This window comes from Culex quinquefasciatus, chromosome 3 (assembly GCF_015732765.1).
Source record: "Culex quinquefasciatus strain JHB chromosome 3, VPISU_Cqui_1.0_pri_paternal, whole genome shotgun sequence".
Taxonomy (NCBI): Eukaryota; Metazoa; Arthropoda; class Insecta; order Diptera; family Culicidae; genus Culex; species Culex quinquefasciatus.
In genome coordinates, this window is record NC_051863.1 from 62,254,847 (window position 1) to 62,270,178 (window position 15,332).

Genomic DNA, 15,332 nt, shown 5'->3' on the forward strand with positions numbered 1-15,332 from the left:
TAACATCGTGGATACTGTAGGAATCTAACCCTGGTCAACACTGGCTGACAGATCAACTATGGTTGACGTCTACAGATGAGAAGGGTTAGTTAGTGACAATCAGTGTGTAACGCGGTCGGGCACGCGAGTGGTGGCGGCAATAAATATGATTATTAGCCGCCAGTGATTTGTTTTATTTTTAATCCGGGGTATTTACCTGGCTTGGTGACTACAGATACTATAGTTATCATGCACTTGAATATTTATTTATTTTAATTTTTTTATTCATGACAAACTTCTCGCCCTTCTGGATGTTTTTCATCAGCTTCGGAATGGCCTTGTTCAGCAGCTCCTGTTCGTAGTCGTTCACCTTGGACAGACCAAGGCTCTTCTCGAGACTGTTCTTGTCCAGCAGCAGCGGCTATGAGAAGTAAGTGGCTATGGGCCAGGGCGAAGGCAAAACGGGCTCCAACCCGGGCCTTGGCTTTGAGGACCTCTTGAATGCGTTCCGTCAGGACGGCAAACTTGTTCTTGGGAAGCTCTGGGATGCACTGGGATGATGGCCGGAGTGACCCTCACCGATTAATTTGTTGGCACGGAAAATTTCCAGCGTGGAAATGCCAAACACGCGCCTAGTGTCCAAAACTCCGGCCTTGGGTAGAGTGTCGCAGGCAATCGGGACCACCCAGTTGACCGGATTTGAAATGATTCCAATCATCCGGCGGTGAGGTCGTGGGCGATCTGTTGAACATTTTTATTTGCTGCCTTGATTGCCAAACAAAACAAAAAGGATGCACGCGTAAATCAGCACAAAACGGAATCGAAAAAATCAGCGCTGCCAGGTTGATCTGTCATACAAGGGGCGAGCCGATGCGGTTCAACGTAGTACCCGCGGTTCACAGCTTATGAGTCATACTTTTTGGAAAATTTTGTTCGGAGTGTTTAGTCTTTAATTAGTCTATGCTCATAGCATTCTTCGTAACGATTAGTCATCGATAACTTCAACACATGTTCCTTTTTCGGCTCAGGCCATCATCTTGAAAAGCTGCATCTGGTTGCAGAAAGAAAGCTTTGCTTGCTGCCACTTCAGTACCAGATTCTTTGAGCTTTCTTATTAGTGACATGTACTCATCATCCGAATCCTTCCAGATTGAAGTTCTGCATGTCACAAAAGGTTTCTCGTTTTCTGCCAAAACTGGTAACATTGATTGTTGCGTTCCGGTAGGCCAATCTTCCAGTAGATTTAAATCCCAATGTGCCACAGAAGCCCGTCATAGGCGCACAATCCAGTCCCGTCGTCCTAGATTGCTTGCAGGAGTTTCACAACCGCTGCCTCCATTGAATTGTCCCTGCAGGACGAACGCGGCGTCACAGACACCTGAAACAACCATAAAATGTACCGTTAATTTAATGTTCAGTTTAAGCATTCTTCATAATCTACAGAACTGGCAACATGGCTGTTATCAACAGAGAAACAAAATAAAACTAGCAAAACATAGCTGAACGTCGGTGGTTTATCTGTTGCTCCATCGTACAAGACACGATTCTACGCACCATGACCACCACAACCCCCACACTCCTGGAGATCTGCATCGATTCGTACGACTCGGCCGTGGCCGCCATCCGAGGGGGCGCCAATCGGCTGGAACTGTGTGCCGCCCTCAGCGAAGGGGGCCTCACGCCAACGGTTGGCCTGCTGCAGGAAGTTCGTAAGCTGATCGACGACGTCCGACCCGTTCACCTGTACGCCATGATCCGGTGCCGGCGGGGAAGTGACTTTTGCTTCAGCGACCCGGAGCTCGCGATTATGGTGGCCGATCTGCGCTTGTTGGCCGAACATGGCGCCGATGGGTTCGTGTTTGGTGCGCTGACGGAGCAGGCCGAGATCCACCGGGAGCACTGCCGGTTGATTGCGGAAGAGGCGCTGAGGTTGGGCAAACCGGTTACGTTTCACCGGGCGTTTGATTGCACGGCAGTGGACAGGATGGGCGATAATCTGCGGCTCGTTGGTTCGCTGGGCTTTACGACGATCTTGACCAGTGGGTTCGAGAGCACTGCGGTGCGAGGACTCGAGAATATCCAGCGATTGGCGGAGTTGGCAAAGGTTTGATCTTCAAATGGGAATCATTTAGTGTCACTAAGCATTGTTTACCAACAGGATCTAGCGACTCCGGTCACCATCATGCCAGGATCTGGAGTTTCTCCGGCTAATGCAAGGGATATTCTTCAGCAGACCGGATGCCGGGCTATTCATGCGTCGGCCAGATCGGCTTCCAAGAAAGGGGGAGCAGGCGGTTTGTCCATGGGAGGTAGCGCAGCGGATGGAGAAGGTTTGCTCGTGTGTGATGAGGTGATTGTGCGGGAAATTAGAAAGCAAATAAATAATTTGTAAATTATTGACGGAGATGCACCCGTCTACAAGAAGACGTTAAATTTTAAAATGAGAAACCACGTCCTGCTATGGTCTAGACTCTAGAGGTACATCCACAACAGCTGGTTCAACATGTTGCGAATCAAAACAATACCTTCTACAGTCGCAAATTACGCACCCCACGGTGTATTTTTTCGAGACCTCAAAGATAAAAAAATCGGTATGTCTGATATTTGGCGCCGCGAAAGAAGGGCATACTGAAATATTTCGTCGGGGAGTCTAGAGCAACTTTTTTTTTTGAAGATTATTTTTCGATTTTATGGGATATTTGTTCATAAAAGTAAAAAAAAATCGTTGCATTCGTGTTGATATCACTCAAATTTCTTATGAATATACCTTGCGGACTCTTACCAACTATATTTGACCTCCAACAAACAAAAATCCGAACCAATTTTACCAGATTCCTAGCTTTCTTTGAAATTACCCCAAAATCCAAGCTGGAAACCCCGATACGACCGAAAATAAATCTTTTCTTTGTACAATTTGTCATGAAAATACAGCGACACATTGCCCGGATACGAATTTGAGCATCAAACAATGCAATACATGGACTGTTTAATAAATAAGCTGTTTATTACCCAATGGGTTTCGAAAATTATTTTTTCAATCTTATGCCACATTACACTATAACATTTTAGAATCAATCACATTGTAGAAAACAGTTTTCTTAACAAGTTCCATAAAAAAGTTTCAGTAATGGTTCAATATAGGCAGAGATATACTTAATTTCCCGAAATAAATAGTGCCTTTCTCCAAAATTTCGCAATTCGCAATTCGCAATTTTCAGTGTAAGAACGGGTCTTGACCGATCTTATGCACTAGGTTCCCGACGAACACGCACTGCCCTTACACCTACATCTCACCCTTGCTCTGAGTCAGTACGAGCAACACGCTAGAACACGCTTTGAGTGTTCGTGCCAGGCATGCACACCTTCTTTCCGGTTACGCATTTTAACTCGGCCGGGGTGGTACATTACGTAGGGTTTGATGTAAGTATAAGCGCCTAACCATTTAAAGTGTGCCTATCAACTTTCATTAAAGCAAACACTGTTTTATATTTAGTTTGAATTCAAAAACTAGTTGTTATTTTACTGTGTATTGTTTTCTCCTGAAATCATTCCTAGTGTTGAGTCGTGTTTATATGTTGCTATTTCTTTTGTCGCGGTGTTTTGTTACAATTTTTGGTCCTAAGCATTTTATAAAAGTTTTTCAAAAGTACAATAGTAATATTTCTGTTGATTCTTTGATCATTCCAAAAATTGAGTAAGGGCTCAAACCTCACTTGTTTTAAAGAAAAGGGTGAAGATTGAAAACAATGGACAGTGAAAGAAATATATTATTGAAGAATCAATAGCAAAAGAAAGATAGTAATTAATGAAGTAGATAAAGGAATTAACAATAGTCGATAAATAGAGGCAACAAACAAGCTAAGATTGTATAAGGGCAATTTATAGGGCAGATGAAAAATTATTCAAATAGATAAATAAAGATAAACAAAATTGACATCGCTACCAAATTAAGGGAAAACAGACAGTTTGTTACAGCAGCATCAATTAGTAAATAGAGTGGAAAAGCGTTGAGAAATAAGAGAATCAAGAAAATAAAATCGAAAACAAATGGACGATAATAAACAGAAGGCGTGTTAGAGAATCAGTGAAACAAAATAAACAGAATATAGATGGTAGATAGAGAGCCTGGAGCCTATTAGAGGACGGACACCTCAAACCAAAAGCACCAATCGAAGCACGAGAACTTTCAAACGGAGGTACCAATCGAGCAAAAGACAAAGGATTTTGCTCGATATGCACCTCCGCTTGACAGCTTCCGCGCCTCGATTGGCACTTCAGGCCTGAGACGTCCGTTCTCTAACAAGCTCCAGGCTCTCTAATGGTAGATAAAAACGGAAAGAAGAGAAACCCCGTTGTGCGATGTTTCAGGTACATCCACAGCAGTTGACTCAACATACTGCGAATCAAAACAATACCGTCTACAATCACAAATTACTTCCCTTTCCTACATTGTTGCGCCCTTTCTTTTAGCCGTCTCGACTCTGACCCGCGGTGGTCAAAGGTTTACGATCCGTTTCCACAGGCCACCAGCTAGGTCATCATGAAAACCAAGCCAACGTGGAGGTAAGAAAATAGGACACTCGCAAGGAACCAGAGCTATACTGTTCTGATCAAGATAATTCGGATGATCTAACAGAACTACGGATGTAGTTAGTTACGCTCCTTCCAGGATGTTCCTTACGTGGACGTCAACCGAAGAGCACGCAACAAGGTCAGTGCCATTGCATGCTCTTAGGTATCAATCCTTGGCCTGCAAATAGTGCCTTTCTCCAAAATTTCTTAATTTAATTACCTTTCACATGGGCACTGCTTACTTAATTTTGTAATGAATGCTATAGAATAATTTTCATGAATTTCGTAAAAGCTTGTTATAATTTTTATGTTTCAATAAAATATTATCATCATAAAAATACAATTTTACCATTTTACAGTTTTACAAATTTACAATTTTAAATGATTACAGTTTTACAATTTTTAAACTTTACAATTTTGAAATTTTACAGTTTTACAATTTTAATTTTTTTTTACAATTTGCAATTTTTTACAATTTTACAACTTTACAATTTTACAACTTTACAATTTTACAACTTTACAATTTTGCTATTTTTCAATTTTAAATTTTTGCAGTTTTACAATTTAACAATTTTAGATTTTTACAATTTTACATTTCCTCAATTTCCTGAAATAAATAGTGCATTTCTCCAAAATTTCTTAATTTAATTACCTTTCACATGATGGGCACTGCTTACTTAATTTTGTAATGAATGCTGTAGAATAATTTTCATGAATTTCGTAAAAGCTTGTTATAATTTTTATGTTTCAATAAAATATTATCATCATAAAAATACAATTTTGCCATTTTACAGTTTTACCATTTTACAATTTTATAAATTTACAAATTTCCAATTTTGCAATTTTAAATGTTTACCAAGATGTTTACAGTTTACAATTTTGAATTTTTACAGTTTCACAATTTTACAGTTTTACAATTTTACAGTTTTACAATTTTACAGTTTTACAATTTTAAATTTTTAGTTTTTACAATTTAACAGTTTTACAATTGTACAATTTTGCAAATTTGCAATTTTGTTATTTTATTTTTTTAAAATTTTACAATTTCATAATTTTACAATTTACAATTTATAATTTACAATTTTACAACTTTACAATTTTTCAATTTTAAATTTTTACAGTTTTACAATTTTACAATTTTAGATTTTTACAATTTTACAGTTATACAATTTTGCAATTTTTAATTGTTTGCAATTTTACAATTTTAAAAATTAACGATTTTACCATTTAACGGTTTTACAATTTTACAGTTTTATAATTTTGCAAATATATAATTTTAAAATATATGAATTTTCTATTTTCTTTTCTTTCTACTAACATTACTAAATCAAGTTCCAATCAAGTTAAAACGCTACCAAGAATTCAGTTTCAAGCGATTTGTTTTCTAACAAAATGAAAGATAAACCAAAACAAATACATGTTACAATTGAAATTTAAAAAGGGCACCATTCTAAAAAAAAATCTAAGCAATTTTGTTTTCATACATTTATTTCAAACAATACAAAAATAAAATACATTTCATTTATAATAAAAAATCTTCCATCTCAGAAAAAAGGCCTCTCCGTCAGGATCGTCCAGTCCAGTCCAGAAATTCGGCATCTGAAATGGCAAAACGATACATTTGTAATTTTTTGTAATAAATTATTTGTTAACGATCGCAAAACTTACTTCAATAATCCATCCAATATTCATCGCATTTAATCATCATCGTCTTCTTTGCCATATAATCGTCATCATCGTAATCAATCGTCATCTGTAATTGCTAAAAACGCTCCTAACTAGAAACAGCTCATGAAACGAGAAAAAACATTAAACAATTCAAACAAAAACAAGCAAACAAATAGCCACGCAACACATTGAACCACAAAACAAATGGCGCAACCACATCGAAAATTTTGAATACCGCAATCGCAGCAACCAGGGCAAAGAATTCGTACGAGAATTTTGACAGGAGTAACACCAAAAATATTTTATTTCTTTGGAATTTAGAATGGGAAGTTCCGGAACAGATTCTGAGGAATCGTTCACCGGAATCGAGTACTGTTTTGGAATAGAGGATTCCAAAACGGTATACTCTTGAACATGTGCCAAATCTGAAAAACGGACTGATCTTTTAGAATTTGAAAATACCTTTAAATTTGGTTGTTCCGGAACTTCCTCCAAGTTAATTTTACGAACATACCGTTCTGCGGACGGTTCCAAGATGGAAGCCGCCGCAGATGGTTCGGAACCTTCTTCTACGTCGATTACCGTAGATTCCTCAACCGGATCCACCGGTCTTTCGGAATTTTCCAAAGAATCGTCGTTTAAATTTTGCTCCGTGACCGGTGGATCCGGTATCGGAACTACGGTAATCTCGTCGATTTGGCCCTCGATTCCCCCTGAAATAGACAAATCATTCAAAGTAGAATTTTGATCTGCGGGCGGTTCCGGAATCGGAACCGCCGTAGCATTGGCCAAAGAGTTATTTAATGAATAAGGAATTTCAATTACCACCGGGGCTTCCGGAACCGGATCCGCCGGTTCATCGGAATGGTCAAAACAAGAGTCAGTTAAATTTTGTTCCAGAACCGGCGGATCCGGTTCCGGAATTCCCCCCGCCGAGTCAGTTCCCCCGTCAACCCGTCCGCCACCCGCAACCCGGTCAACGTCAGCTTCGTCCGTACGCGGAGTGGCCAACTCCTCGACCGTACTGGCCTCTTCGGCGGCCGCAGCGGCCTTCCGCCCTTTACGGCGAGACATTTTCGCACCCATTCCTCCGGCTATCTGGAATGAGAGAAACAGAGAGAGAAATTAGTAAGAGCGTCTAACCTCACCAACGTCCCAAGCGGGTATGGCTGAACAGGGGGTCTGCACTTGACCTACACACCTTTCAGCCTGTTATTTTCTCGTAACTATGGCTACCATGGTTACGCGAGTCCCTGGTGATCGCGGTGATCGTTGGTTGGGCGGGGGGTGGTTTGCTATGATGGGTAGAAAATTTTCCCGCAAGTGTCAAAACTTTGTTGTGATCAATTTTTTTTTTTGCTTCCGCAGGCCATCTGCTCCCGGCACGGGTTGGCCGTCGGTGCCAAGACCATCATGATCACGAAGGCGGTGATGCTGATAACGTTCCCGCTATCTTATCCGACGTCCAAAGTGCTGGACGTGCTGCTCGGCGAGGAGATTGGCAACTTCTACAACCGCGAGCGGCTGAAGGAGCTCGTGAAAGTCACGACCGACATCAACGATCTGGACAAGGACGAGACGAGCTTCGCAAGAAGACGGTGGAGGACGTGATGACGCGCATCGAGGACGCGTTCATGTTGGATTTGGACGCGGTGCTGGATTTCGAGACGATTACGGAGATTATGAAGAGTGGCTTCTCGCGGATTCCGGTGTACGAAAACGAGCGGAACAACATCGTGACGTTGCTGTACATTAAGGATTTGGCGTTTGTCGATCCGGACGATAACACGCAGCTGAAGACGCTGTGTGAGTGTTTTCTAATGTCTCAGCATCTAATGGTCAGATTTTCAATAATAAAATATGAAACATTCGTGAAATTTTTCGATCCTTTCGAAAACAATGGAGGGTTGTTGTATGGATACTTGTATGGGTGAACCAATGTCATAAGAGATGTCTTCTTTGGTCATAGGGAAGGCCCCCATAAAGTTTGAGCCAAATAATAATAATACAAATAAAATCACTTTCCGGTTTTGGTAGAGAATTGTTTAAATTTATGATAAAATTCTTCAAGCAAACAAATGATATCGTCAATAAGAAAATGGATGTGATATACAATAAAGGAATCCACTCCAAAGTTAACTGTATAAAAATACTGTACATTGCAGGGAGAAAAATAGTCATCAATAAATCATTTCATTTAATCAACTTGATTGCATCACTTTTCCACTTATTGTTCTGCAAAAACCAAAACTCGCTTAAAAAATCGCATAGACAAATTACCCAAATCTACTCACCAACGACTTGAGCGCATTCTCCGCGTAGAACCGCTCCTCCGTTCCCGTCTCCAACCCGTCCCGAAACAGCTCCAGCTCGGTTCGATCCTTGAGCGCGACCAGCGCGTCCACGACGCCTTTCTTGGCGCCAACGCGCCGTGCCAGCCCCAACCTCCGCGCGGGATCGTCCACCTTGGCGAGAAAGTTGTTCAGCACCGGTTCGGGCGCGCTCAGCGCCGCCAGCCGCAGAATCGTCCGATCGATCGGGATGTGGATGGTGAAGGATTTTCGCTGCTTCAGATTGAGCCACGCCTTGCGCTCGAAAATGTGCTCAAAGTCGAGCCAGGCGTTGGCGCGGGCACGTTCGTTCAGCGCGATCCACTCGAACTGGGGCGCGCCAACGGCGTGCGCTTCCGCCAGCTTGAAGGGGCTCGCGGGGGACTGAAGCGTGGCGGTGGCGGTGTCGCCCCACTTGTAGCGGCCGCACGCGTAGTGGAGCGTTTCCAGGACCGATCGGTCCAGGATGGAGCCGGCGTTGGCGGCGTGCTGCTCCGATACTTGGAACTCTGCGGATGGTTTGACTTTTTGTTGGAAGGTTGAAGTTGGAAGAGGACGAACTTCTTACCAAGTAAGTTGATGTAATTGGCCACGAGCTGGGCGTAGAAGCTGTTGGTCCCCGGCTGGGAGAAGTAATCGCTGTAGATCTTTTTCAACCGTTGCCGTTTGAACTCGACGTTGGACGTACTGCGGACGTAGATGGAGAATTGCAGTAGCTGTAACAGAAAATGCATAAAAATAAAGACTCAGTTATGACTCTTTGACGTGGAATTACTCACACTGGCTTCGTGATGTCTTCCGAGAAATCTAAAAATATAAAATTACGTTAAAAGGCACCATAACCGATTCCAACCGCCCCACTTACACCAGCAAATCCGTACACTCGGTAACCTTCAGCCGCAGTGCCATGTAGTTCACGTAATGGCTGACCGCTTCCGGCCGGGTCTGCAGCAGCCGGTAAAACAGCTTCTTCTTCAACGTCCGCTCGAGAAACAGCACCACCTTCAGGATGGCATTCCCGCTGCCACTGGCCACCGCGTCGTCAAGCAGTTCCTCCTTTTCGCCCAGCGATCGGAACATTTCCAGCGAACAGCTCTTCCCCAAAACTAGCTTGGCCACGACCGAAGCAGCCGTCGGGGCGTAGCTGCATTCTTGCAGTCGCCGCCGGAGCAGCTTGACCTCCTCCTCCAGCGAGATGCCCTTCGGCAGTGGGGCTTCGCAGCGCGACTGGTCCTCCAGCAGGGACGCGAGATCTTCGTCGGAAATGATCACCGACAGGGGCAACTCCTGCTGGGTGTTTGCAAAGTGCACCTCGGACGCCGTGTCCTCACCGAACAGGCTGCGCCGGTTGGCGGCGGTCGAGGCACTCTGCACCTCCAGGACGGCCACCTGTTACGACAGTGTCGGTAGAAATTTAAAGGAACAACATTACTTCAACCTTCTCCTCACCTCATCCTCGTCAAAGTTGAACGACTTGTTGGTGGAATCGTTCCAGTAGTCGTCATCTTTCGATTCCATAATCCGCAATCACCAAATCCGGAACAACAACTTGCGAAATGCACCGCGGAATTTCACCAGATTAGAACCAAAACAAAACGCGAAATCACAACAAATCGCGAAAGCTCCGTGAACGCACCCCACGAACCACGTCAAATTCACCACCAGTGTCGACCCGATTTGACAGATTTCTTCTGTTTTCGGCCGCGCTCGTCACGCAAGCAAAATTCCTGTGTCGCGATCGTCGATCGTCGGATTAATTTCGTTTATTGCCGGTCAGTAGCAGGTTCTAGTGCCGATTTGTTCCTTATTTAGCGTTGTTTTTTTATTTGTGCTTTCCGAAACAAGTTTCAAGTGAGCGAAAAAGTGCACCAAACAAGTGTCAACATAAAAACAGTGCGTGAAGAAGAAACGAGTTTGGCTCAAATTGTGAAATTGATAAAGTCGTTTGGTGGTTGGGATACGCACCGTTCGGAACCGGCTGGAGCCCAGTAACGATGGCCACCCTGCCGAAGCTATCGCGCTCAATGCGGGCCCACACCGACCTGGACATCCGCCGGGAGCTCACGAACCGGCCCGAGGAACGGCCAACTCTGCAAATCTTTCGCAGCAAGGAGGCTAAAAGGTGAGTGGTTCGTGAAATACACTCAACCCCCGGTGGTTGGTCACTTTTTCGTTTGACACTTTTTTAGTTTGTACCCCGTTGGTTGGTCAAAGTCAAACTAAAAAGTGACGAACTGTCACTTTTTATACGGCGCTCACGCACACTATCAAAACAAACGTTCAGTAGTGTGTGTGAGCTCCGTGTAAAAGGGGTGTCAAACTAAAAAGTGACCCCGTTTGTTTGGCAACAATTGGTGTCAAACCATCGGGGTTTGAGTGTAATCACTGATCCTGAACCTGTTAAAAAGCCTTGTCTTAAAGGCTGATACGCAGATCGGAAGGAACGCAAAACTCCATTTAAAAATTTTGAATTAAAAGGATAGATTTAGTTTTTTGATCGAAGTGGAGTAAAAATAAGTTGTCTTTATAGCTGTCGGCTATCGTGTCGCCAACTATTTATTGCTAGTACCAGCCAGCAACCTCTGGATTATGAGTCCCCTGCGCTGTCCGATTGATCCACACTGGCGGGACCGAAATGACTACCAGAGTGAAAATAAACTTGACAATAATCATACAAATATCTATTTGCTTACTGAAAATCCAATAATAATCTGAAATTACGATATTCAATAAAATACTTTAAAAATAAAAATTCGAAAATATGAAAAAAAAAATTTCATAAATTGCAAATAACAAAAACAATCATAAATAATAAAGGAAACAATTGAACAATTTTTAATATCTGAAATATGAAAATTCAAAATAAAAAACATGCAGAATTGAATAATAAAAATTTTTAAATTCAAAAAAAAATTTTGAAACTACATGTCGAAATTTCAAATGTTTTAAAAATGTGAAACATAGAAAATCGAAAATACAAATTTACGAAAACCTTGATATTCTAACCACAGAGTACTTTGTGTTCTATTACTCATAAACTCTATTTTTCCAAAATTCAAAGCAAATTAAAATTCTAGAATAAAAAAATTAAAATACGAATTTTAAAAATTTCAACATTTAAAAATAACAAATTTACTAATTTAAACATAAAAAAAAAATCTTAAAAATTAAAAACTCAAAATTTAATAATTAAAAATTTAAGCATTTAGGAATTTAGAAATTTCAAAATTTAAAAATTTAAAAATTCGACGGCAACATTTCAAAAGGCATCAAGTACATTTTGACACTTTCTAGGTTATTGCACATTCTGAAAGTACTCCTAATAATTTACCTCACACCAAAAATGAGCAAAAGTTACTTCAGTAAAGTCTGTTAAATAACATAGAGCAGTTCTCTACGGAATTATTGACGGAATCAGGCTTTTTTCTTTAATTTAAATTTTTGTATTTTTTAATCCGACTGAAACTTTTTGGTGCCTTCGGTATGCCCAGAGCCATTTTGCGTCATTAGTTTGTCCATATAATTTTCCATATAAATTTGGCAGCTGTCCATACAAAAATGATATGTGAAAATTCAAAAATCTGTATCTTTTGAAGGAATTTTTTGATCGATTTGGTGTCTTCGGCAAAGTTGTAGATATGGATATGGACTACACTAAAAAAAAAATATACGCGGTAAATTTTTTTGTTGATTTTTTTTTAATTTCCCACGAGCCTAAGCCATCGGCTAGGCTAGGTTCATTTTTTTGGTTCAGGTTCACACCACACGTCGGCAAGCACCGTCGACTCAGGCTCACTGAGTGCCGTGAGCCATGGTTCATTTGGTTCAAACCAGGCGAGGCTAGCCAAAATGAACCATTGGCTTGAACCTGATCAAAGAATGTTAGGCTAAACGGCAAGCTTTGTTACACCGTAGTATGCTCAAACCGTAACATTCGTTACACCGTAGTATGACTACACCGTAACATTGTTACACCACAACATTCGTTACACCGTAGCAGTGTTCATGGTGTCGATTTCTGGAAAAGTCAGGGAAAACCTGGAATTGTCAGGGAATTTTATTTGACCTGGAAAAGTCAGGGAAAGTCAGGGAATTTTAAGCTGGGTCAGGGAATTTCGATGATCTTAAAAATATTAGTACAAAATTTCATTTCTTTTTGAAAATTCGCCCTTGATGATGTATTTGAATGTCTTCCAGGCCAAACTTTGCAACATTGATAATATTTAATTTTTTATATTGATCAGTTCGGAAGGAACGCAGAACTCCATATAAAAAATGCTTAAGAAAAGGGTCACGATGAAAAAAGCGTTGCTTGTTTGCAATATGTTTAGGTTTAAAAATCAATTCATTTGGATTTGATTTAAATTTCCGTTCAACAGAATATTACAAATTATACTAGCGCACAGGGTGGGACAATATGAGGCAGTTGCCCCACCATCCTCAGAGATTTGTTCAAAAATTGGTCGTTTGCTTAGCATATAGGCACCATAGAGAAAATCATACATTTTGTCAGAAAAATTGAATGATTTAAAAAATCAAAAGTTAAAAAAATTCTAACATTTGAAAATTAAAAAAAAATCATCAAGATTCTAAATTTTTAAAATTTTGAGATTCTGATATTTTAGAAGTGTTGATTTCTTAATTTTTTAAATTCCTATTCTAAAAAAAATTGTAAGGCTAGAAAATTTTCCAAAATTTCACTTTAGTATTCGTTATCTAAATTTATATTTTTCTCAAAATTAAGCTGAACTATGATTTAAAAATGATCCAAAGCAGTCTAATTTTGTGTAATCTAAAATGTAAGCAAAATAGTGATGGTGAAATGAAATTAAAAATTAAAGAATTAAATTCAAGAATTAAAGAAATAAAACAAAAATTTATGGAAAAAACAGGGTTGTTACGGACTACACTCAACTCATTTTTAAACATACTGACTCTGAAAATTGAATTTCTATAAAATTTTGAGCAATGTTTTTTTATCCTTATTTATTGTTCTTTTATACTGGATACATTCAATTTTAATCTTGTGAATCTTAATCATATTTCAAACTTTTTATGAAGATACAGACATTTGGATGCAACTAAAAATATTATTGGGCATGTTCCAGTGGGTGTACTGTGCTTCTATCCCAAATTGATTGGACGTAACAGAAGCTCCGCCTTTGAATTTTAAATTCTTAAATTCTTAAATTCTTAAATTCTTAAATTCTTAAATTCTTAAATTCTTAAATTCTTAAATTCTTAAATTCTTAAATTCTTAAATTCTTAAATTCTTAAATTCTTAAATTCTTAAATTCTTAAATTCTTAAATTCTTAAATTCTTAAATTCTTAAATTCTTAAATTCTTAAATTCTTAACTTCTTAAATTCTTAAATTCTTAAATTCTTAAATTCTTAAATTCTTAAATTCTTAAATTCTTAAATTCTTAAATTCTTAAATTCTTAAATTCTTAAATTCTTAAATTCTTAAATTCTTAAATTCTTAAATTCTTAAATTCTTAAATTCTTAAATTTAAATTCTTAAATTCTTAAATTCTTAAATTCTTAAATTCTTAAATTCTTAAATTCTTAAATTCTTAAATTCTTAAATTCTTAAATTCTTAAATTCTTAAATTCTTAAATTCTTAAATTCTTAAATTCTTAAATTCTTAAATTCTTAAATTCTTAAATTCTTAAATTCTTAAATTCTTAAATTCTTAAATTCTTAAATTTCTTTTAAATTCTTAAATTCTTAAATTCTTAAATTCTTAAATTCTTAAATTCTTAAATTCTTAAATTCTTAAATTCTTAAATTCTTAAATTCTTAAATTCTTAAATTCTTAAATTCTAAATTCTTAAATTCTTAAATTCTTAAATTCTTAAATTCTTAAATTCTTAAATTCTTAAATTCTTAAATTCTTAAATTCTTAAATTCTTAAATTCTTAAATTCTTAAATTCTTAAATTCTTAAATTCTTAAATTCTTAAATTCTTAAATTCTTAAATTCTTAAATTCTTAAATTCTTAAATTCTTAAATTCTTAAATTCTTAAATTCTTAAATTTAAATTCTTAAATTCTTAAATTCTTAAATTCTTAAATTCTTAAATTCTTAAATTCTTAAATTCTTAAATTCTTAAATTCTTAAATTCTTAAATTCTTAAATTCTTAAATTCTTAAATTTAAATTCTTAAATTCTTAAATTCTTAAATTCTTAAATTCTAAATTCTTAAATTCTTAAATTCTTAAATTCTTAAATTCTTAAATTCTTAAATTCTTAAATTCTTAAATTCTTAAATTTAAATTTTAAATTCTTAAATTCTTAAATTCTTAAATTCTTAAATTTTCTTAAATTCTTAAATTCTTAAATTCTTAAATTCTTAAATTCTTAAATTCTTAAATTCTTAAATTCTTAAATTCTTAAATTTAAATTCTTAAATTCTTAAATTCTTAAATTCTTAAATTCTTAAATTCTTAAATTCTTAAATTTTAAATTCTTAAATTCTTAAATTCTTAAATTCTTAAATTCTTAAATTCTTAAATTCTTAAATTCTTAAATTCTTAAATTCTTAAATTCTTAAATTCTTAAATTCTTAAATTCTTAAATTCTTAAATTCTTAAATTCTTAAATTCTTAAATTCTTAAATTCTTAAATTCTTAAATTCTTAAATTCTTAAATTCTTAAATTCTTAAATTCTTAAATTCTTAAATTCTTAAATTCTTAAATTCTTAAATTCTTAAATTCTTAAATTCTTAAATTCTTAAATTCTTAAATTCTTAAATTCTTAAATTCTTAAATTCTTAAATT

The 15,332-nt window shown here is 37.5% G+C and overlaps 3 protein-coding genes across 5 annotated transcripts in view; 2 read left to right on the forward strand and 1 right to left on the reverse strand.

Annotated features, from left to right (window-relative positions):
• Positions 1-2,400, forward strand: LOC6054547 (copper homeostasis protein cutC homolog). Of its 2 annotated transcripts, XM_038258939.1 has the most exons (4): positions 1-204; positions 305-409; positions 1,423-2,083; positions 2,138-2,400. In XM_038258939.1, the coding sequence occupies exons 3-4, from the start codon at positions 1,535-1,537 to the stop codon at positions 2,369-2,371; spliced, it is 783 nt and encodes a 260-aa protein (XP_038114867.1). In that variant the 5' UTR covers positions 1-204; positions 305-409; positions 1,423-1,534; the 3' UTR covers positions 2,372-2,400. The 2 variants fall into 2 exon arrangements, with proteins under 2 accessions (XP_038114867.1, XP_038114868.1); XM_038258940.1 differs by lacking the exons at positions 1-204; positions 305-409 and having other exon boundaries at positions 1,133-2,083.
• Positions 2,401-6,027: 3,627 nt separating this feature from the next.
• On the reverse strand, positions 6,028-10,178 carry LOC6039519 (vacuolar protein sorting-associated protein 16B). Of its 2 annotated transcripts, XR_005278120.1 has the most exons (7): positions 9,999-10,178; positions 9,415-9,938; positions 9,329-9,356; positions 9,118-9,265; positions 8,514-9,058; positions 6,220-7,317; positions 6,028-6,150 (listed from the first exon to the last, which is right to left on the reverse strand). XR_005278120.1 is itself a non-coding variant. In XM_001849069.2 (6 exons), the coding sequence occupies exons 1-6, from the start codon at positions 10,065-10,067 to the stop codon at positions 8,413-8,415; spliced, it is 1,356 nt and encodes a 451-aa protein (XP_001849121.2). In that variant the 5' UTR covers positions 10,068-10,178; the 3' UTR covers positions 8,355-8,412. The 2 variants fall into 2 exon arrangements, 1 of the variants encoding a protein (XP_001849121.2); XM_001849069.2 differs by lacking the exons at positions 6,028-6,150; positions 6,220-7,317 and adding an exon at positions 8,355-8,454.
• Positions 10,179-10,259: 81 nt separating this feature from the next.
• LOC6039521 (activating signal cointegrator 1 complex subunit 3) overlaps positions 10,260-15,332 on the forward strand; it is a 39,097-nt gene continuing 34,024 nt past the window's right edge. The window contains exon 1 of the mRNA XM_038258936.1: positions 10,260-10,671. Coding sequence (XP_038114864.1) covers positions 10,544-10,671 — 128 coding nt within the window. The 5' untranslated portion in view covers positions 10,260-10,543. The remainder of the gene's footprint in view (positions 10,672-15,332) is intronic.

Coding starts and splice junctions, on each gene's coding strand:
- LOC6054547 (XM_038258939.1), top strand. CDS start 1,535: ATGACCACCACAACCCCCACACTCCTGGAGATCTGCATCGATTCGTAC. Junction 2,084..2,137: donor GATTGGCGGAGTTGGCAAAG/GTTTGATCTTCA, acceptor GTTTACCAACAG/GATCTAGCGACTCCGGTCAC.
- LOC6039519 (XM_001849069.2), bottom strand. CDS start 10,067: ATGGAATCGAAAGATGACGACTACTGGAACGATTCCACCAACAAGTCG. Junction 9,266..9,328: donor GAAGACATCACGAAGCCAGT/GTGAGTAATTCC, acceptor TTTCTGTTACAG/CTACTGCAATTCTCCATCTA. Junction 9,059..9,117: donor CAATTACATCAACTTACTTG/GTAAGAAGTTCG, acceptor AACCATCCGCAG/AGTTCCAAGTATCGGAGCAG.